The 21,714-nt window shown below is 39.4% G+C and overlaps 2 protein-coding genes across 3 annotated transcripts; one reads left to right on the forward strand and one right to left on the reverse strand.

Annotated features, from left to right (window-relative positions):
- Nucleotides 1-2,024: 2,024 nt before the first annotated feature.
- On the reverse strand, nucleotides 2,025-4,595 carry LOC119910347 (chymotrypsin-like elastase family member 2A). The gene is made up of 8 exons (XM_038728918.1): nucleotides 4,514-4,595; nucleotides 4,303-4,397; nucleotides 3,944-4,050; nucleotides 3,683-3,811; nucleotides 3,106-3,242; nucleotides 2,866-3,011; nucleotides 2,205-2,354; nucleotides 2,025-2,108 (listed from the first exon to the last, which is right to left on the reverse strand). Exons 1-8 carry the CDS (start codon nucleotides 4,545-4,547, stop codon nucleotides 2,091-2,093), a joined length of 816 nt encoding a protein of 271 aa, XP_038584846.1. The 5' UTR covers nucleotides 4,548-4,595; the 3' UTR covers nucleotides 2,025-2,090.
- A 3,859-nt stretch (nucleotides 4,596-8,454) lies between these two features.
- On the forward strand, nucleotides 8,455-13,565 carry LOC119910353 (Golgi reassembly-stacking protein 1-like). Of its 2 annotated transcripts, none has more exons than XM_038728930.1 (9): nucleotides 8,455-8,661; nucleotides 9,171-9,251; nucleotides 10,540-10,743; nucleotides 11,089-11,175; nucleotides 11,279-11,409; nucleotides 11,528-11,666; nucleotides 11,738-11,855; nucleotides 11,971-12,096; nucleotides 12,528-13,565. In XM_038728930.1, the coding sequence occupies exons 1-9, from the start codon at nucleotides 8,596-8,598 to the stop codon at nucleotides 12,794-12,796; spliced, it is 1,221 nt and encodes a 406-aa protein (XP_038584858.1). In that variant the 5' UTR covers nucleotides 8,455-8,595; the 3' UTR covers nucleotides 12,797-13,565. The 2 variants fall into 2 exon arrangements, with proteins under 2 accessions (XP_038584858.1, XP_038584865.1); XM_038728937.1 differs by having other exon boundaries at nucleotides 8,456-8,661; nucleotides 11,974-12,096.
- The last annotated feature ends 8,149 nt before the right edge of the window (nucleotides 13,566-21,714 follow it).

Consider the following 21,714-nt stretch of genomic DNA (forward strand, 5'->3'; position numbering starts at 1 on the left):
TTACTGGATGTGCCTGCTTATCAGGGGAGCCATTGGTGTGTGCACAGCGCTTCCATTTAAGCTTTTGGACTGAAAACTGTGGAATCTCCCTAATCACTGAAACTAAATTATGGGTCTATTGTATCGCTGCCTATAATGTAACCATAGAAAATTACACTAATATTTTGTAACTAATTTATGTAGGTTGACAAAAGAATTCTAATCACTGAAAAATTTAATATTTTATTAAGAAAGCAAAATGAATAATTTTCAATCTGGGACAACCTTTGTAATATATGAATTATAGAGAAATGTATACTTATGAAGGTTATTGCTCTCTAGCGTTCTGAAGTATTTTTCATAGGCAGTCTTATGGTTTGATATCTTAGCGAAATGCCACTAAAAAAAAGGAAATTGCAAAGATCAATTTGATTGTATTCTGAATTTTTGGGAAGTCTGTGACTTGGGTTACATTACGTTATAAATTACACATGTAAAGGGTTTTTGTGGATAAAAACTGCATATATTATACATTTTTTATTGCACACACAAACCCTGAAAATTGAAGAGTTGCCTCATTAATTGTAGAACAAGACTTTTCAAAGTTGATTCTGCTGTCACCTGTGTGAACAGTTGAGGACACTAGAGAGTTGATGTACATATCTCACCCTTTCTACAGCTGTTTCAACAGCCTTTCTGGACCCTTTAGAAATTATGCATGCAGGTCCTGTTTGTTAAAACTTGTTCTGATTAATTGTATACTTTGAAAAGTGCTGAGTGCACATTCGAAATGTATTATTCGCTTTTTGCCTTTTTGATTACTTTGAAATCCATGTTCTTACGCCATGAAGAGGGCACTGATTTTTGCAAGCAAACATTTGTTTCTCTTGTACAAAACATCAATTCTCATGAAGAAATGGCAACCGTGAGTGTTTATCAATGTAATGTATTACAGTACAGCTTTTTTTTAATTTTATTTTCAAAGAACGTGTCTTACTTTTTGCCTTTTGTGTTGTACATATTTCTGCTTGAATGGTCCTGCAGAGCAAACAAAGCTGCTTTATTTTTTACATATTCACACTTTAACCTGCTGTTCAAAAACAGTTTCTTTCATCTAAGCCATTTTGACAGCCTGTCCCTCCTAATAACAATAAAAAAACATTTTCTAAATGCTTGACTCTGTTGTTCGTTGATTTGTTAAAGTGAACTTTTGTATATAATAAACCTTACTGAAGTTTAGATTCACAGGCGCATAAGCAAATATGCCCACACAGTCACGTTCTTTGATTTATCTTATGCATATTTTATGAAGTAGGAAAACAATTTCAGTAGTTTTGTGGTTTAATCTAGTAAAATCCTTGTATTCTCTATACTGTAGGATTATAGGCGGTAGACGGCTCACACTACATTAGATGCAGTGACATTCTTTTGGGGGGTTTTTGTGCGGACCACAGGAATTCATCTGTGGCTTCTGGTCTCCATGGTTAAAAGCAAAACACTTTGTGATGTCATGCTGTAGTCTTCTGACTACCACCGCAAACATATGGCCAGAAAACCCAGACGGCCTGGTGACTACATATAGATGGCTCACATTTGGCCACCATTAAGTAAATTGGGTTCTTAAGTCTTTAGGTAGATGTTACTTCTTTTTTGGTTTTCTTTGGTTCTGGCTACATAAAAGGGTTTTACCTCTGTGCCACATTGCCACTTAAGCCTTTAGCCTAAAAGAAGTCCATTCCCATCAAAAGATCCTGAGAGCTTAGGAGCTTGGGAGGTCAGGGGATCAGGATTGTAACCATTCCTACTTGTATTGGTATAATGACCCTTTAACAGTGGCCCCATTTGCAGACTGGTTGTAAACAAAGTAAATCAATACAAAATGCATCCAGTGAGCAATACATTTCTGAAACTGTGAGAAATTACATGAGTGCCAAGAAACACATCAAAGCTTGAGAGGAGTCAGCATGATAGTTACTCTGAACATGAGCCACTATTGCCACCGTTTGGCTAAATTAAGAACTACAAGAAAACAATTAACACAAACGTTTGAGATGCATGTTAATTTTATTTCATAGGTTCCATTTGACTGTATGGACAAAACACTGCACTGTCTATTGATGTTGTACAAACTGTGAGGGGAAAAAAACAAGAAATAAAAAGTCAGGCAGCTGAAATATGCAGACAGAATTTGGTGTCTTTTTCAGAATCACATCATAGAGGCTTACTGAAGAGATCCAGTCTTGGAAGAAAGAGACTCTGGTGAAGACAGTGGGCTTAGACACTTGGTTGCACTCGCCAGCTGGACCGTAACTGACAACACCGTGGACTCGCCAGGCTCCGTCGGTGAAACAGCTCAGGGGACCCCCAGAGTCGCCCTGGGACAGGTAGCAAAAGAACAGACACAAGACGAGAAGGTCCAGGTTGAAGACCGTGCAACGACTTTACCTCTTACTCAGCCTCTTTTATACAGCTTTTTCTTAGCCATAGATCTGCTTGCTGGCAGGGATAATTCCTGATATACAGTAGCTGCTACTGTTGTCAGAATTATCATATTTAAATAAGTCTAAGTTAAAATATGATAAGTTATAGCTATAAGTTTAAATATGATTTTAGATAACAGGAAAAATTTATTTGTCCTTGATTTTTGGAAATTTAAAAAGTATTTTTATAACTAGAAATGAGACCCAAAATATTGTTCGAGGAGGATATGTCATGTTGGAGAGCTGCTATCTTTACAAATGAATGCAGAAATATAATAATGTATACAAATAATATATGTTTATAATATATATAAACACCCTTGCTTGTTTGGGGTTGAGGCAAACTGGTTTCAGGACAAAACTAACTGCCCTGCACTGGACGGATGCACACATCTGTTTGCTGTACCTGGCAGCCTGATACGACTCCATCCCCTCCAGCACACACCATGGATCTCAGAGCAATGCTGCCCCACCATTCAGGCTGGGAGCAGACAGAATGCTCCACCACAGCGATGGGAGACACCTGTAGGACAGCAGGGATGCTCCCTATGTCTGTGAAAGAAGTGAGTGAAGAGGGAGTGTAGGAGGTTGTTTTTTTATTAGATGTACATAAATGCATCGGCTATATAGTATCTGTGGGTCTCACAGTCCATAAGTCCCCAGCCAGTGATGTAACAGGTGAAACCATGAGGCAGCATCTCGCCAGGACTGGGAAGGTTGGCAATAGCCACGTAGCCGTTGTTATACACAGGATTAGCGAGTCTCAAGAGAGCAATATCATTTCTAATAGACAAAAAAAAATGCAGTGGGGAGGAGATGCGATAGTTCTGTTCAAATCTGCTCATTTCAAAGTACTACAGCTCTGAATCAGAATCAGAAGAATCAGAAGGAGCTTTATTACCAAGTAGTAGACGATTTAACACATACGATGAATTTGCTTTGGTGATAAGGTGCTACACGTAGACAAACATACAGTTGACATAAATAAATGTAGAAATATATAAATATGGAATAGACAATGCAAGTTATATAAGAGTATTAAAAAGAATAGAGAAAAACACTGTGACCAAAATTGAGGGAAGTTGTAATTCAGGATTGCTCCCAGTTGTAAATGTGAATGCACATGACCAAAACATGCCCTTTGCTATCAGTAAAATTGTGCTTTTTTATAGCTTGCCTTAGGGTCAAATTAAGAGAAGTGTTCTGACTTGCGGTCACTTTACCCCTTGGCAAGGTCTTCAGTCCAGCCGGGATGGACGGCAATCGCTTCCACACGGATGAACTGCTCACTGCCGTCATACTCGTACAGATTATACTCACCCACCGCCACACGGTACATACTAGCATCCATGCTGACAGAAACAAAAGAAACATGTTGTGCATTACAGGCATTCATCCAGCAGATAGGGGATAAGCATGCAGCACCATGTTACATGTTCACAAGTGCAAATAGTAGGCGTATGTTGATTCCAATAAGACCCAACCTGAGGATACAGTGAGCCGCAGTCATAATGTAGAAACCATGAACGATAGTGCCTCCACAGATGTGGTAGAAATAACCATCATTGTATGAATCATACTGCAGAGAAGCCTGAGAGAAAACAGAGACCAAATACAAACAGGTAGAGGGTTTAACGTTATTCAGAAATCATTCAGTATGACGAGGAACAGTGGCTCAATAGTGAACCTATTTGTTCAATAAGAAATATGGAAATCCCACAGCACATAAAAAATGAATGGCCTGAACATTAAAATGAAAACACTGGCAGTAGTATCTAGGACAAAAATACATGAAATATTGAAATTAATTTTAGTCATATCATTACGTGCTTGTAGGTTTTACCTGCCATTTCCAGGTGTTGGGTTTAGCATCATGGCCTCCTATGACCCTCTGATTGTGTACATTATGGTTGAAGGGTGTTTCAGCACAAATCAGCCCTTTAGTGCACACATGAACATGAGCAGAGATTACTGTGATGTTGTTTCAATGTTCACAAACAGCATTGAAAAAAGTAGATTGTAAATTGTGCTGGTGTATTTCTTGAAAAACTTACCAATGCAGGACAGAAAAGCCACAAGCCAAATCATGTTGGAGCGCTGAGAGCAAGTGGCAGTTTGTTTTTAACTATTTATATCAGTTTGAGACTGGAAGACCTTCAGAAAGTATTAGGCAACCATTTAAGTTACACCTGCCAAAATCTCTAATCCATGTAGATTATTGAACGTACACCATGTCATGTTGTGGTGAAGAATGGGGAACACATGAAAAATGTGAGATTTCTTTACAGGTAGTCAGAAACTGTATAAAACTCTCAAAATCCATATATATAGTTATATATTCATTGTATTTGCATTTTTTTCCATTAAGGAAACTTTAAAAACAAGAGTTCATATTTGTTATCATGGTGGGAAAGTAGCAGGTGCATTCACATGCAGGCAGATTCAACTAGACCATCTGTAAAGAGCGTAAATCAAACACAAATGTTCCTCCAGATATGAGCTGTAACTGATCAACAGCTGGTGAAAAGAGGACATTTTCCACACCATAATGTGAAGAACAGTGGATGACTGTAGCCTAATAATGCAGTACAAACATAAACGAATACATGCATAGGCCTACAGAAAGTTAAACAAATCTATAAAAAATATCATCTCTTAAAATCTTAACATTGTTGTTCCAGTTATCTGCCTAATATTGTTTTTAATCCTATTTTCGTGAGACACTTTGGCTGAACCTCTACAAACATCTCTACCACTTCGTGGCTGAGTTTCTGTTGTTCCCAATCGCTTCCACTTTGTTATATTACTTTATTATATAACAGTTGATCGTGGAATATTTAGTTGTGAGGAAATTTCACGAATGGACTAATTGCACAGGTGGCCACCTATCACAGTACCACACTTGAATTCACTGAGCTACTGAGAGCGACCCATTCTTTCACAAATGTTTGTAAAAGTAGTCTTCATGTCTAGGGGCTTGATTTCATACACCTGTGGCCATGGAAGTGATTAGAACACCTGAATTCAATGATTCGGAGGGGTGTCCCAATACTTTGGGCAATATAGTTTAAGTCAATGGAGACTGAATACCATGAAATAACACGCCAAAAGCAATACAGGCGTGAAAACACCTTTTTATACGGTCCTTGGATAACACACGTATGACTTAAGACATTGATGTAATATTCTTCATAGCAGGGATCTGCACTCTGCTTAGTGCACTCATCTAGTTTACTTTAATTTAATTTTGTAATAAAAAAATTGGAATGTAATCTAATTTTAAAGATGTATAAAGTAATCTGATAATCTGATGACTGGATTTTCTATTTACAAAAGCAATAAAATTACTATCTGATAAAGACAGTAATCTGTTTAAGAAAGTAATCGTATTACAAAAGTAGTCTGACATTAACTAATGTAGCCTACTTATATTAAACCATGATCTTTTCATAATCCTAACTAAGTAGTTTTGTTACCTAAACCTAACCAAACTGCGCCCGTTTCATAATGTTAACACGTGTTTATTTTTGTTATCTTGACACCGAAGGTCGCCTGACTTCTTCCTTTCCTGAAAGTCCATAACTCGTAAAATGGGGCGTCTCTAACAGTGTTAAATGACATGCAAAAAGCTTAAAATGTTAGAAATGACACACAAAATGTCCTGAAAAGAGGCATGCCATTTATACGCCTATCCATGATATCATTTTGCCAGGCCTGGCGGAGATCTGCACTCTTCTAGTTGCTTTTGTATTGTTATATAAATTATCTTGATAAGGCTTTTACTTATGTAGGCCTGTATGTTTAAAATGTTTAAAAGCAGGTCAAATAATTCCTTTGTTTTTCCCTAAAGAAAGTGTTTATTTTAAATAAAGTGTTGGTTACATGTTCAAAAAAATGTAATATTTGTAACAAAAAATGTACTTTATATGCATGCAAGTTGTATTTTTCAAAAAAATGCACCACTTTTTTTTGTTTTAAAGGAGACTGAAACCTCAGGTTCATCAATGTTTTTATCATGTAATTTATTAAACAATTGGATAAATGACTTGCGCACCATAAAAGAAAAAATAGTGGTTTATCTATTTTTTTTATTTTTTAAACTAAGCAATTTAGTAACAGGAATGAGCGCTGGGTAACAGGAATGAGCGCTGGGTAACAATTTGCAGAAATATTCAAATACACTAGGGAAAAATAACCCAGTTATACCAAATGCAAAGAAATGCATTGTACCAATGGATGCATTAGGTCATCTAGTTTCATACCTCCAATCTGGATTTAGAATAAAGCCCATGAAAAATCTGAAAGTTCCCCTCTGGACACGGTCCTAAGAGGGTGAAGAGAGTGTATTTGAGTAACAGGACTGAAAGTAACAGGACTGAGCTTTTAGCATAGAGTTAGCAAATACATGAAATATAGTGACATGGTGTCAATGTTAGCATGAGGACACTGAGCACTTTCTAGTGATTCACCACAAATTTTATTTATTTATTTAAAGTTTATTTTTTAAAATAAACAATTAAGTCTAAGAAATAATTTAGGTAACAGGAATGAATATTGTAACTGACCTTCTCCGTCGTAGTTACAATATCATTAAATATAAGGAAAAGAAAATTAGAGAACTTACTTTTGGTCTTCCCATGACCTTCAGAAGATGCAGATGATGCAACTTTCTCTTAAACATGGGACTTGTGGAATGTTCCATTTTTTTTAGAGGGGGGAATGTATTAGGGTAACAGGACTGAGTGATAACCTGGGGACACCACTAAAATGTGCATTTTAACTCAAATATTACAAACATTTTATGAAGAAAAAATGTTTAAAGCATAGATGGGATATGGAGTCACTCATAAATGCAAAAAAACCCCCAAGATTTCTCAAGTTTTTTAATCATTATATTACATTGTAGAGTGTAGTTTTAGGGAGTAGGGACAGGTAGAAAATGCTATGTCTCAGTGTTCTAGATTATTTTTATTAATGTTTAAATTTATTTATCTTGCATTTGCAATTGTATTAATGTGCAGGGCATTTTGCTTAATAATAAAAAGTATTTTAAAGTAAATTTTTATGCATACATTTTATGTCCTGGGGACACAAATAGCACCCATATGGTGGAATGGCCCTTTTACAGAGTGGTATTGCTACTTTTGCTTGGGTAAGAGTTCTGCATACTTCATACTATGCATACTGGTATGTACCAAATTATTCACCAAATTTCAGAGGAAATACTAGGCCCTATGGAAATATAGAGAATGATGACATGGTTGGTGGGTGACTTTATCCAGGTAAGTTAGGTATTTAGTGTCTGCCTGAACACATAAGATCTCTGTCCATCATCTTTTCCAGATGAGGGGACAGTCAGTCTCCTAACAGTATAGGCCTACAAGCTCTTTCCAGATATTCTAACCAAATATATTTTTTTATCATGTTCAGTATTACAATCTGTAGTCTTAATGTAGCCTAATGTAAAATGCTCAATTTATGTTTTTATAAGACTAAGCAAGGTCATTACTCCTGTAAATCAATGAATTACAGGAGGTAATTTGCTTTCAAAATAAGTTTCAACAATAACTGTAATGTTTTAGTAAGTGTGTGAAACTCTGGTAACTATTTACAATTAAAGCAGCCTGTACACCGACTGCTGACTGCTGATTGTATTGTTTCTATGTATAGGCCTATATGCATATTACCCTCTATCAGCTATAAAAGAAATATAACACAGTAACCGTTGTAATTCTCCATTTCCCCCCAGACATGCTCAATCTAATGTTACAAACATAGCCTTTTGTATGCACAACATTTTGTATTAAATATTAAAATTTTTCTTGAATGAGATGAATCTTTTTCCACTCGCGTATTCTGTTGCCAAGCAACTGCGTAGAACATCCTGTCAAGGATGGCTAATCGAACGCAGCTACCTTGGTGTCACCACGGATCTAAAGCACAATACAGGCTCGAGTTTTCTGGCTTCTTTATTTATTAGCTTTGCCTAGCCATAAAACGCCTGCTGTGTGCACCTCCCTCTGCTGTTGGCGCTAGCTAGCTTGAATCAGCTCTATAGCTTTCAGTAATGCCTTCTAACATTACGCTACCTCAGTGACATTTAGTCAGTGCGAGTATTACGTGACTGTTGACGACAATGGGGCTACCGCAGAGCTCGTTTTTGTCGGACGGGGGAACTAATAGTGGATATCATGTCCACGGGGTACGTTGTTGTACTGCAAGGTTATAAACCTCGACTCGTCCCGACAGCTCACTTTTTGAATCTGGGTTAACTTACCAGTTTTTAGCTCACTGACTTGCTAAATATGTTAGTCCTGAAAAGATGTTGTTGCTGCATTTATCTGTGGATAAATACAGTTGTTGGTTTGTAAATGTCAGGTTATTCTATAAGTAAATGTTAGTAATTCTAGTCGTGGTCATTTTTAATGATGTCCGCCCATGATGAGGTGGCATTTGGCACACATCCAAGCTAGAGACTGTAGTTGTTTAGTACTCACTGCAGAAACTGATATCAGAAAGTATAAATTATAGAGTTAACGTTACATATCCTCCTATTCGCAATGTGAAGAACACCAGCTGTGCGATATCTTGTAAGGAAGATCCCAAAATTCTTGCCATTGCAATATATTTAGTTGACACACGGGGGCGACTATAACACAGGATCCTTCATGTCAACTCAACCAAACCACATTGTGTTTTTTCACATTTCAGGTTCAAGAGGACTCACCTGCTCTGAGGGCTGGTCTGGAGCCCTTCTTTGACTTTATTCTCTCTATTGGAAATACCCGACTGGTGAGTATATTGGATTAACAAATCTTATATTAATGGTTATGTGACACAATTATGAATGTAATTGTGAAACAAAAAACATTGTGAGGACTAAATGAGTTCAGAAGTAGTATGTTAATGACTGCGTTGAAATTAGAGAAAGTAATCGCTCTGTTAACAGAGACATTTTGGAAAGTATAGTTGAAACCAGGGAAAATAGGGAATTTTACATTAGTTTTGTTACGTTTTGATACAATTCGCCCACAGAAGGTATCCTTTTGAAACATGCCACCACGTAAGTTAACTATGAACCTCAAGGTGTTAAACATATTTGTAATTCTTCAATTAGCATGTAAATCCTCTGACCTATCCTTTGTTTGTCAACTGTTTTAAGTCTTATAAAAAGTTGCAGTTTTACACAATATCAACAATATCTCTATGAAGATTCTCAGTCATCCAGGTCATAGTTATCCAACGAAGGTTAAAATCAAGGGCAACTGGACTTGGTTGAAGATACTGGAAGACGTTTCGTCCCTCATCCAAAGGACTTCTTCAGTTCTGACTGACTGGCAGGGAAACTCAGCTATTTAACCTCAGTGGGGTCGTTGGCCAGGGTCATCGATACTGCTGGTTCGTTAGTGTTCCTTGTTGCTGTGACGACAGTCGTTACAGTCGTTAAGACTACCTGTGGCCAAGACTGAACGACCATCGTTGGTATCTTCACCTGAGGCCAATAGGTTACGTTTGTTGAGTTTCCTGGGAAGTGATGAAAGGACGACTGTAACGACTGTCGTCACAGCAACAAGGAACACTAACGAACCAGCGGTATCAATGACCCGGGATAACGACCCCACTGAGGTTAAATAGCTGAGTTTCCCTGCCAGTCAGTCAGAACTGAAGAAGTCCTTTGGATGAGGGACGAAACGTCTTCCAGTATCTTCAACCAAGTCCAGTTGCCCTTGATTTTAACCTTCGTTGGATCAACAATATCAATATTTTATTTTGGGACAACAAAGAGTAACTTCATCATCATATGATGTTAATTATGTCATATTAACAAATTTGTAACTGTTTAAGTGTATATTGTGGTGACTTGCAATGGAATTAGATGGGGTTTTTTTAAAACATTGTTTTATTGTGTGTGTTTCTGTGCCAATTTTTCCTTCCCCACAATGAAATTTAAACATCATCAGAAAAAAGTGGCCGTGTTATGCGTTATGATCAACCTCATTACATGTTCTGTAACATAAAACTGGTTCACCATCTCTGCACTGTCACAGCTGGGATAGTCCATATTTCTCTGTTTCTCCAGAGTAAAGAAAGTGACTTGTTGAAAGACCTTCTGAAAGCCAATGTGGAGAAAGCAGTCAAGCTTGAAGTGTACAACTCTAAAACCCAGCGGGTGAGGGAACTGGAGGTGATACCCAGTAACATGTGGGGTGGTCAGGGTCTCCTGGGTGCTAGCGTCCGTTTCTGCAGCTTTGAAGGAGCCAATGAGAATGTTTGGCATGTCTTGGTAAGTCAAGTCTAGCCTTAATCGGCGCTATTCTTTAAATGTATTGTGTAACCCACATATGGTAAACTCATGCTGGCCTGATACTAAACAGTTTGGCTGCTTTGAGGTGGTAGACAGTATTTTCTTGTATGTTAGAAGATAAAGGAGTAAATAAACCAAATGTTCTTGACTGTTGTTCCACTGGTTTACTAGGGGACCATAAAATTATCATTAAAGTTCTTGTGGAGTTGGTACAACCTAATTTGGTACCAACAAATAAATTCCCATATAACAGTACAATGTTAAGTTAAATTAAATTCAGACTATGGTTTTAAATAAAAATTTCTTCATTACCATCTTTTTTAGGATGTGGAAGCCAGTTCTCCTGCAGCGTTTGCTGGCCTTATTGCTCACAATGACTTCATCGTGGGAGCCGATCAGGTGTTGCAAGATGTAAGCCTTTCTGATTTTTGCATTTATTTATATATATATGGATTTTTTTTTTAATAAAGTTACTAGAACTCAAAACGTTTTTCTTTCTGTGTAACCTTTGCAGTCAGAGGATTTCTTTTCTTTAATTGAAGCCAATGAGGGGAAACCTCTGAAGCTGCTGGTGTACAACACACAGACGGACCAGTGCAGAGAAGTAGTGGTGACTCCAAATGGAGCATGGGGAGGAGAGGGAAGGTAGGTATTATGTCTTCAAATTGAAGTAGATGACCTTTACTTATGATGTCACCTGTATATGTACAGACACAGTAAACATTTATTGTAGTGACCTTGTCTTGTTTGTCATAAATTTTAGCTTAGGCTGTGGCATTGGCTATGGCTACTTACACAGAATCCCAACTCGTCCAGCTCAGCCTAACACCCAGGACAGAAATGTTCTGCAATCCACGTTGATCGGCAGCAGCGAAGAGCTGGTCGCAAGTGATAATACTGAGGTATAGGTTGTCACATCTTTCTTTTATTAAATGTTCTTTTTATACTTGAAACACAAGTTCTCTGTTCTCAGGTGCCTTCAGTGGCCGCGTGTAGCCCCTCTAGCGTCAGTCAGATAGATTTGAATCAAATCAAAGATGCTGTGCAGGACTTGTGTGTAACCTCACCCTCAGAGCCAACGGTGGACTTAGGTAACCAGATCTAATTTTAAGTAACATACAATTGTTTTTAGTGTCTCATTTAGTTGACATACTGTAAATGTTTTCACACAGAATAAAATTGGTCATTTGTCCGTTTTGTGAATAGCAGATATTTCCAACATATCCGAAGCGTTGACTCCAGACTTGTCAGACATGGTTTCCACCAATGACATGGGCCAGAGCTCCATGTTTGCTAATTATGGAGATGACTCTGGTGATCAGCATTGCTTCGGTAAGTACCACTACACTCTCTGCAAGTGATTGAATTGTGCAGCTGAATAGAGCAATTACAGGCTTTCAATGCCACTCTGCTTGAAAAGAAAAATGAAAACCATTTAAAGCAGCTATTGTTTGCATTCCTCGCATGTCTGGGCTCAGTTAATCGCTTTGTCTGTGAATTATTATCCATTCTTGCTGCATAAAAGTAGTGATATGAGTATATGAGCAACAGAGCTAAAATAGCAATAGAAGAGCTCACTTGTGATCCAGTGTTGTCATGAAAAATATTGAGGCAAGTTGGAACAAATTTGTCATGACAGAAACGCTAATCAGAGCCCCTATTATAAAATAGCTCCTAACTAAACATTAGAGACTGTACCCTGGGGTGGAGCTTTCCTTTAATTACACTTGTTAATTTAATAATTTAATAATCATTTTTTACAGATACCTCATCTGTTGACCAAAGACCTTCCTCTCTGGAGAGGGAAGAAGGATCAGACGCCCAGGAGACCGAGCAGGGGCGTGTCGTTGACCTGATCACTACCGCTTCTCCGAGCAGAGAGGCTGCGGATGGCCTTGTAGGCGTTGAAGTCACCACAGAGAACCTGAGTGACATGACTCTCCCAGAGGTGAAAGGTACTAGTTCAGACCCCTCAAGTCCAGCCAATATCATGGAGGATGAGACGTCTAAGACTGCTCCATCAGACAGTTAAGAAGACTGCTGTACCACCGTATAAGTAACTTGTTTAACAAGTTGCATTACAGTCGATTTAAAGTACACTATGATACAGAAAGCTTCCTTTATGATTATATGTTTCATCACTGGAGTTATTTTTCACTGGAGTTATAGTTTATTCTAAAACTTAAGTTGATATACAGGTGCCATCGCTGCATGTTGAATTGCACATTTAAGAAGGATAGTGTGTTGACTGGATGGTCAATACAGTCTGAATGTACTCTAATTTAGGTATACTGTATGTGTGAACATCAAGCAGGATGCGGCCTTAGTTGAGTCTTATTTGCTGCTAAAAGTCATCCTGAAGGTGAATAATATTCTGTCTTGTTGCTCTGATCACCTGCTGAATAGAAGGAAATGCTGTTAGAAAAAAGTTTGAGCTGGAGTTACACAGATCCATCATGTGGTTTTATTTGTTTTTCTGTTTTAGAATTTGGGGTCGATGTTTTTATTTTCCCTCTGGGTTCAGTTTGATATGTGTACACGTGTTAAAAAATATACATTTAATCTCAGGCAGTTACCATTTAAGCCTCTTTGCCTTATGACTAATTTTAAATCCCCTCTTTTCTTATGTGTAGGTTTGACTTTTGATTGGTGTAAATGGGTGAGCCATGTTTGTTGATGCAGCTCTCTGATTGTTTTCTGTTTCTTCCCTTTATGTAGATTTTAATTAATTTATGTGTCAGATTTTTATGGATGGACAAAAATATTGAAATATTTATAAAAAAGAAGATGCTCACAAGAAACCTGCAGTCTAATTAATGTGTTTTTTATTCTATTAGTTGTGTACATAATTAGAATGCAAAGTCTCATGATGTGTAGTGTAATGATTTTACCGGCTTATACGTGTGCCTATGTAGTATGTAACATAGTAGAAGTGGAGCTTCATGCACTGAGACAGCAGGTGTCAGCAAACACCTCATTTTAGATCCCAACCACAAAAGCTTCAGCCATTGCAGCATCAAGATTGCTGTCAACTTGGGTCTGTTGTATCATATTATCAATTATAAAAGGAGACAGGAAGGGTCTCTGTGCAATTTTTTGCTAAATCACATCTCCATGAGCTCTTCAGCACAATTAGGGGATTTGATTTAACAGAACAGGAGCATCTTGCATTAGTGAGGGAAACTTGACAGCACTTTATGCCTCTCAGACCGAGTGACATGATGCATCATTTGTATCATTCATACCATGCCATGCTGCATATATTCAGCTTTGGCCACATGGCACCTGAAGGCTTGGCCAACTCACTTGACTGGAAAAGCCCTCTTCAAAATGAAATCAGAAGCAATAAGGGGACATAAGATATTGCATTTCAGGGGTGTTCTGATGTCAAAATGATGATTCTCTAGCTCATAATGTAGAGATGATGTTTGCATTTCTGTTTGCTATTTAAACTCATCCCCTGAGAGTCCTTGTGCTCTGACACACAGGCATGCAAACATTAATCACAACTCGCATTACAATGCACTCTATATCTTCAGTTGTATCACTTTGTATATTTAGATCAGAATAACCAAATAATGGTGAGACCTAGAAGATGCAAAAAAAAAAAAAAAGGCAGGGAAGCTACAGTAGCAGAGGGGGAATATGCCTCAATTATTTACCAGGGCTCTCCTCAGTAGAAGGGGGGGATGGGCATTCGGGGAAAGAAAATACTGTGTGGGGGAAGAAAGACGAGAGGGAGATGGATTTGTCTTTATCCACCAGAGAGTGAGTGGTGCTCTTAAGGAAGCCTGTGTGTGTGTGTGTGTGTGTGTGTGTGTGTGTGTGTGTGTTAAATGAGGGATAATATTTCTAAGATGAATGTGTAGCAGCTTAGGCTCATCTGCCTACACTGTGGCATTTAATAGTATGTTGAAATTGTGCAGAAAAATTAAAATCATCAAGCTTGTCAAATGAACACAGTACAGAGTTGGGTGACGTTGAGGATTTATTTCTATTTTTTTAACATGTGACCTTAGGGTGAATATGCTGTTTCATATCCTCCATGTTAGGTTTGCAACATGGATGATAACATTATTTGAAGAAGCAGCCTGAGGCAAAAGCCAGCAGCTGTGTGCCGGGAGGAGCCAAGAGGTGAAGTGTAAAGGGGGCCACCTCTGGAGGAACATGCCTTGCATTCATTTTCTCCCTTTTCTGTGACCGTTTCAAAGGACACTGTGACGCAGCTGAACCCACTTGTCAGCTTAGCTTTATCTCAACCCGGGCTCAGCTCACAGGCACCGGCATAGTGCCCGTTGCCTCAGCCTGTCGTTGCAGCATGACAAATTGTGAAATAGAATAACTACGGAGAAAGAGAGAGGGGGCGTGGATGGAGGGAAACGGTGAAAAGGTACAGAGAGAAGGGTGTAAGAGGGCTTTTAAAAATGAGCGAGTAATTGCTGTAACCACAGTGGTCACACGTCTCCACATAAAACTGCGTCTTGCTTTTTATCTTCTAGCCAACGTGAAGGTGCATATATATGTGTGGGCACAAATCCCTACCACACTCACAGACTATACTGTTTTCTGTTTTTGTCACCTTCCCATCCTAATCACAGATATCTTGGTACAATGTAGGCTATATTTGGAGCTGTATTTTCATGCAAGTGTCACGCAGTGTTCTTCACAGTGTGCACACCAGAGCCTGGGAATAATCTCAATAAGTGCCTGCCTGTGTTAGACCACCAATGTACGGGCTGTAATTACATTCATTCATGCAAGAGGACTATCACTGTGGGGCCTGAATTCATTAGGAAGTTGTTTGCATCTCCTGTAGTCATTATCAGCTGGCTATATGTTTGCTTTTATTTGTACGGAAGACGGCCATTTCCTTCCAAAACACTGCATTCATCGATTTGCTCTTAAATTATTGTTCAACACATTCTGTAGCCTACAGGAATGCTGGACACGAACCAGGACACTGATGGTCAATGCCTATGCAACCTGGGCTCTCGTCAGAGCATATTCTGACCTGCAATTTTGATGGTTATGGCAGCCAAAACTACTTGGTTAAAGTTACAGAAAGATTGTGGTTGTGTTTAAGAAACTAATATTGACTGTTGTTGGAGATGGGATGTGGACGACCTCTTCCCTTGGTGGCTTTGTGGCTGTGTAACACCACCACGCTACTAGAGAGGATAGTCCATCCATCCATCGTCACCCCCGCTTATCCTGCGTACAGGGTCGCGGGGGGGGCTGGAGCCAAACCCAGCTGACATCGGGAGAGAGGATAGTGTCCCAGAAAAAATGATGGCTGTACTTCTGCACAATGGTACTTTGAGCTAAATGCTAATATCAGCATGTTAACATACTCACAAAGACAACGCTAAGACATTCATGTTAACATGCTAATTTTTAGCAGGTACAAAGCCATCTACACCATCTTAGTTTGGCACAATTCCTGATAAGCATAAACTACAGCTAAGGCTGTTGAGAATTATTAGTTTTGAAGCCATTAGGTCATGAAACAAAGCATTGTACACATTTTTGACCTACCTACACTGAATTTTGACCCAGTGCCAAATGTAAAGTTAAGGGATTCCCACCTGCTTCAAGGGATCCATTATTGTCGCTTTGTCTTTAAAATACTTCTCCAGCATTCATGAATGACTACCAACCAGTGGTCCTCACCTCAGTGGTCAAGAAATGCTTCCAGAGGCTGATCAAGGACTACATCTGCACCTTCCTCCCTCACACCATGGGCCCACTGCAGTTTACAAATTTCGGCTAAACAGATCCAAGGATGATGCGGTCTCCCAGGCCTGAAGGGAAGGGGGGACAGTTGTTCATCCTTTACAGTTCAGCTTTTAACACCATAGTCTCCACCAGACCTGCTGCTTGCAACTGGATCTTCCTGACCAACATGCCCCATGTGTTCAGGGTGGTAAATACAACCCTCCTCAGTCCCCTACTCCCTGTACGTGCATGACTGTGCAACAAGGTTCAATTCCATTCCATCATTAAGTTTGTTGAGGACACAGAGGTGGTGGGCCTGATCTCCGTCAGTGATGAAAAGGCCTAGCTGAAGGAAGTGACTAACCTGTCACTCTTGTGCCAGGATAACAGCCTACTCAAGAATGTTGCCAAAACCAAGGAGCTGATTGTGGAGAGCACAACAACTCCTGTGGAGAGGGTGAGCACGACAGAGGATCTGGTATGGACAGCACAAACAGACTCTCACTGTCTGGTTATTGCACTTAATCTTTAGAGGATCATGAATGTCTGTACCAAATTTCATGACAATCATTTTCAATAGTTGTGAAGATGTTTCACTCAAAACCACAAATGTCAACCTCCTGGTGGCGCTAGGTGAAAAGTCAGTGGATCACCAATGTAAATAGGATACATCATCTGGGAAACTGAGATTTTTCAGTCTGGAAAGTGGTAGACAAACCAACCAACACAGCCGTGCTAGAGCCATGTTGCGATCATAGCTGAATAGATCATCCAGTATGATTATTTTATCTAAAAGGCAGGTGTCCCAGAATTCTTAGCTACATCCCTGTCTGGGATCTTTGCCACCTCTCTTACTTTTTCCCTTGCTACTATCAAAGGTAGCACAATTGCTAAAAGTAAATCTTGTACTATTTGTGCTGGTTTCCTGGTGACTACAGAGCAAGAGATAAGGCAAATAAGATAAAGCAGCCAATTAGGAGTTTAAGATAAGGTGCTTGCTTTATTTCCAATATAAATTGCCATTCAGCAGGGGTGAGGAGCTGGCCACACAAGACAGCAAATCTTCTGCTCTCAGGATGACCCTGCTGATGTCAAGACCGCATCCATCTGCTACTGTGGCTCCCAATCTCTCAACTTGAAATGACTTCACTTTTATGTTTGCCTCCTTTTTTCGACTGCTTTATAAACATCCAATGTGTGCAATTTGTCAAAGCCAGATTGCTCCTTTTAATTATCATCCAGTATCTTTCAGTCCCTCAGGTGCTTCATTAATTTTTTTCTTAACATAGGAGACCAATGGGTTTGATAGCCATGAGCTAAATGATATGTGTTTTCGGATAGATGCTCATTACATTTCTTTTCCAAATAGTTTTAAAGCACATTTTATTCTGCCCATTCTGTCCCGGAGGCATCCCTTTGAGATTATATAGCAATATTAAAATGAAATGTCATTGGGCGGTTGCTGCTTTCATCATGGCAGAATGAAAACAAGAACAACAGATTTGGTATGGCAGCGTTTTTAGATATATACAAAGTGCTCAAAAAAATACCTAGCTGCTGCAACTTCATAGAGCCTGCAGCGTTATTTACCCCCAATTTTCTCACTTTTATGTCTGACTGATCAGGAACCCCCTTCGTTCTGGTGAAAATCAGCAGATGAGACATAGGGATAAAGGTTTGGTTAAGCCTCTCACACTAAATATGAATGGATGGAGAACTCAAGCATGTTCCCTGCTGTTTTCCTGTGTCAGTAATATATTTGCTGTGATTTTGTCACTACCATCCAGGCTTGATTTTGACCCAATAGGGAGCTGTCTCTTAGTGTTAACCTCAATTTACTGTTGCCCCACAATGCATGCCTAGCTTTGCACCCTGCTCAGTCAACATATATAAACATGCACACGATATAGCATGCTGTTCACTAAAGAGCCCATAAAGCATGAAAAACAGAATTTTGCAGGAGCCTTAATGTCAGAAACACTGGGGCAATGTTTTTGTCATGTCAAAAATGTCTGCATCGTTGCTAGGCTGTGAAATTGTAGTACAACACTGCGTTCATGTAGGTGGTCTGCAGTTTCAAAACAATGCAGCTGCAGTTCTACAGACATATTATTATGCTCTCTTATTTGCATAAATACTAGTCAGTTTTCCACGTCACATCTAAACAAAAAAAAATTGACAATATTGACCATTTCATGTTCACAGTGCATTCTGGTGCAGAGAAAAGCCTGAAGACGAGTGTACCAGTTTTCCCTTTAACAGCCATGCACTTAAACAGCTCCAGCACTTATTTCCAGCTGTAGCGCCTTCAGTCAGCTTTGCTTCTGCTCTGCATGTGTGTGTGTCATAAACAGATTTTGACACACAGCATGTGCACGTCACTCAGCTTGTCAAGCCAGAAAAAGGGCACAGGTGTGTTTCTGCTTGGTGGCACTGCCAGTATGGTGGAGGGGAATGAACTGTGTCAGCTGTTGCAGCAAAATGCAGGCACAATCTCATTTAGCCAGGGAGAGAGGGATTAGAGGGAATGGTGGCGCAGACAGATAAAAAATGTAGAAAAACTAACCAGTCTATCATAGAGCTGTGCAGGAGGTGTGTAGATGGGTGGTGGGAGAGGGAATGCTGTTGTGTGAATCTAAACTTTTTCAATATGTTTTACTAATTCACTTCACGCTCAAAAAATACGTAACATTCCTTGGTATTTATTGTATTAAAGATGGATAACAGGCTACTCTTAATCTTGCCCACACATATGTTGAATCTAAACAGAGGCACCATCACTGCAGATATACTGATTTTGCCTGACAATCTGATAACAAGACAGTGAGTTTTCTGCTCTGGTCAGCTTTCAGTCTGCTACACAGGATCAGAATATATCAAAAACCTAATATTGGAGTATCTGTAGGCAAGTGATGCTTATGTAAACATCTAAAGGCTGATAGAGCTAGTTTTCGCTACTGAGCCTCGGCATTGTGCCTCTGTGTACACATTATTTTGACAAAACCTGAGCCGCCAGACATGGAGAGTGTTATAATTTTCAAACAGAGTGTGTGTGTGTGTGTGTGTGTGGGGGGGGGGGGGCAACTAAAGGGGGACACAGAAGCCAATAAAAACAATGGCCAAAATGAGAGATACCCAGTGGATATTTTTATGTGTGTGGGTGGAATATTTTACTGCATGTGTACTAAAGTGAAAATGTGCCGTTATCAGGTCAGGCCATAGCCACATTCTCCAACAACAGCTGAGCTGCACACACACACACCCGGCCTCCCCTTGAGATTCGCTTTTTTTGTAATTACTTTGCAGAGCGCGGAAGCAGGGGGGGGGCGGTGCTTTTCTGCTGTGTGAAAGCCTCTTCCTCCTGCTCTTAAATGATTTGGCTTCTGTCAAGAGCTTTCCGATTCAGCCTGCATCCACATTACTAATGTGCACTTAAATGTGGCATGAAATCAGGGGCCATTTGTTATACAAGTCATCAAATTGCTATTAGAGTTTACGTGGATGGCTATCAGTTGATGGCATTAACAATCTATCATAGTGATTGTATGAATGGGCAAGCTTGGCGGATAGTGTAATTCAGCTTTCTGAGTCCGTGGGGACAAGCGGACGCAGAGATGTCGGCGTTTTAGTACACAGTCAACACATGAAATGATGACTTTATTTACCTAGCCAGAAGCAAACAGAGAATGGCAGGTGGGTCCAGGTCGCTGCCGCCACCTGTGACTGCAATTACTGGGAAAAATGGAGATCAGAGCACTCAGGTGACTCAGACAGGGCCAACTGATTACTTATCTAGTGGTGAGTCATTAGCAGCTCCTACTGTCAACACCGGTCCATCTGATGAAAGAGTCAGAGGGAGAATTGCGTACATGCATGTATCTGGATGTGTGTGTGTATCTGTGTGAGTGTGTGGGAGGCTCTCAAAGCGCTGATGGCAAGTTTCCATTGTGGTCATCAAGTGCCCTCTGACAATGTGGCTGTGGTCTCTTCAGTTTTCCAGCTCCGCCTGCAGACACATGTGTCACACAGACATACAGTAGATGGAGGCGCAAGGCACGTGAAGGGGCGCTTCAATGATTTAGATGGTAATTTGTCCTCAGCGCACTGTGTTCCCTGCATGCACTTCACCTCTGCAGCCAAGGCTTCAATATTGAAAGAGTTGTGGTTGTAATACTGGTGAAGAGGTTAATTAATCTCTTCGCATTAACCATGTCATCTAAATTGGTCTGTCACACCAGGCAGGAAAGTTGTATAAGCGCATCTTGATTATGTAAAACTTAAAAAAGAGAAAGAGAAATAAAAGAAAACATTGATTGATTCCAGTATTTTAAATGAATTGCAGCTTTGCAGTGCAGAAACACTATAATAATCTTTTCTCTCTCATATAAACAATTCTTCTGCCTTTAATCTGTTAAACATTTTGTTTCACTTAATTGCATTGTTTCTGTCCCTATGGCAACTGGAAATTACTATGACGGACATAATTACAGGGTGCTACAAGATGTCTGAAAATTCAGGAAATTGTCTTTTTTTTTAACCTTCTATATTTTATTGCGCGCCATTTATTTTTATTAATGCAATGCTCAGAATGATTTTGCAAGCTATACTGCGCTATAGCTGCAAAGTGCTCAGTGTTTTTGATCAAAGCTTCTTTTGTTTTCAGTGACACTATAATGTAGCTCATCATGTAGGCGTGACTAGAGCAGTGTTCCCTGAAGTTAGCAAGCTGGCAGTTGCTGATTCTTCACTTCCTTCACATTGCTATTTCCCTGCCATAGATTCCCATCATGACATTTCAGTATAAGAGATCTGAAAATGAAAATTTGCACTTATGTGTACATCTTTTAATATAACCTTCTGTAGCAGTTACATCCTTATGATATGATCATACTTCTGTTAAACACCATCTGTTAAATTTGAAGTTGCAAGAGTGAATTCAGACAGTGCGGCACATTCACACAATGCCGTGGAACAAATTTCACCAACAAAAGAGAGGATTAACAAGATGAGCTTTCCTCTGCCTGTGAGCTGGCAGAATTACTGAAGATCCATTTCCTCTCCCCTCAAAAATAACACCTCTGTTCCACCATCCCCATGAGTAAATTCAGGCATCAAAGTTAATACAAGATATCTCATTTTATCACTTTAAAATGCTGTATGTTCTAAAACTTGATCCCACAAAAACAGGGAATAATGGATAAGTGTAGTGTATAACCTGCAATACAGTACCAAACT

Source organism: Micropterus salmoides, unplaced genomic scaffold (genome assembly GCF_014851395.1).
Source record: "Micropterus salmoides isolate LMB-PRFRI ecotype aquatic unplaced genomic scaffold, ASM1485139v1 Ms_hic_scaffold_1, whole genome shotgun sequence".
In the NCBI taxonomy this organism is placed as follows: Eukaryota; Metazoa; Chordata; class Actinopteri; order Centrarchiformes; family Centrarchidae; genus Micropterus; species Micropterus salmoides.

Excerpts from the sequence above, each read along its gene's own strand:
- LOC119910353 (XM_038728930.1), top strand. The coding sequence starts at position 8,596 with ATGGGGCTACCGCAGAGCTCGTTTTTGTCGGACGGGGGAACTAATAGT. Across the intron at positions 9,252-10,539 it reads CTATTGGAAATACCCGACTG|AGTAAAGAAAGTGACTTGTT; the intron begins GTGAGTATATTG and ends CTGTTTCTCCAG. Across the intron at positions 12,097-12,527 it reads TGGTGATCAGCATTGCTTCG|ATACCTCATCTGTTGACCAA; the intron begins GTAAGTACCACT and ends CATTTTTTACAG.
- LOC119910347 (XM_038728918.1), bottom strand. The coding sequence starts at position 4,547 with ATGATTTGGCTTGTGGCTTTTCTGTCCTGCATTG. Across the intron at positions 3,012-3,105 it reads TGGCTGGGGACTTATGGACT|ACATAGGGAGCATCCCTGCT; the intron begins GTGAGACCCACA and ends CTTCTTTCACAG. Across the intron at positions 2,355-2,865 it reads GAGTCGTATCAGGCTGCCAG|GGCGACTCTGGGGGTCCCCT; the intron begins GTACAGCAAACA and ends TACCTGTCCCAG.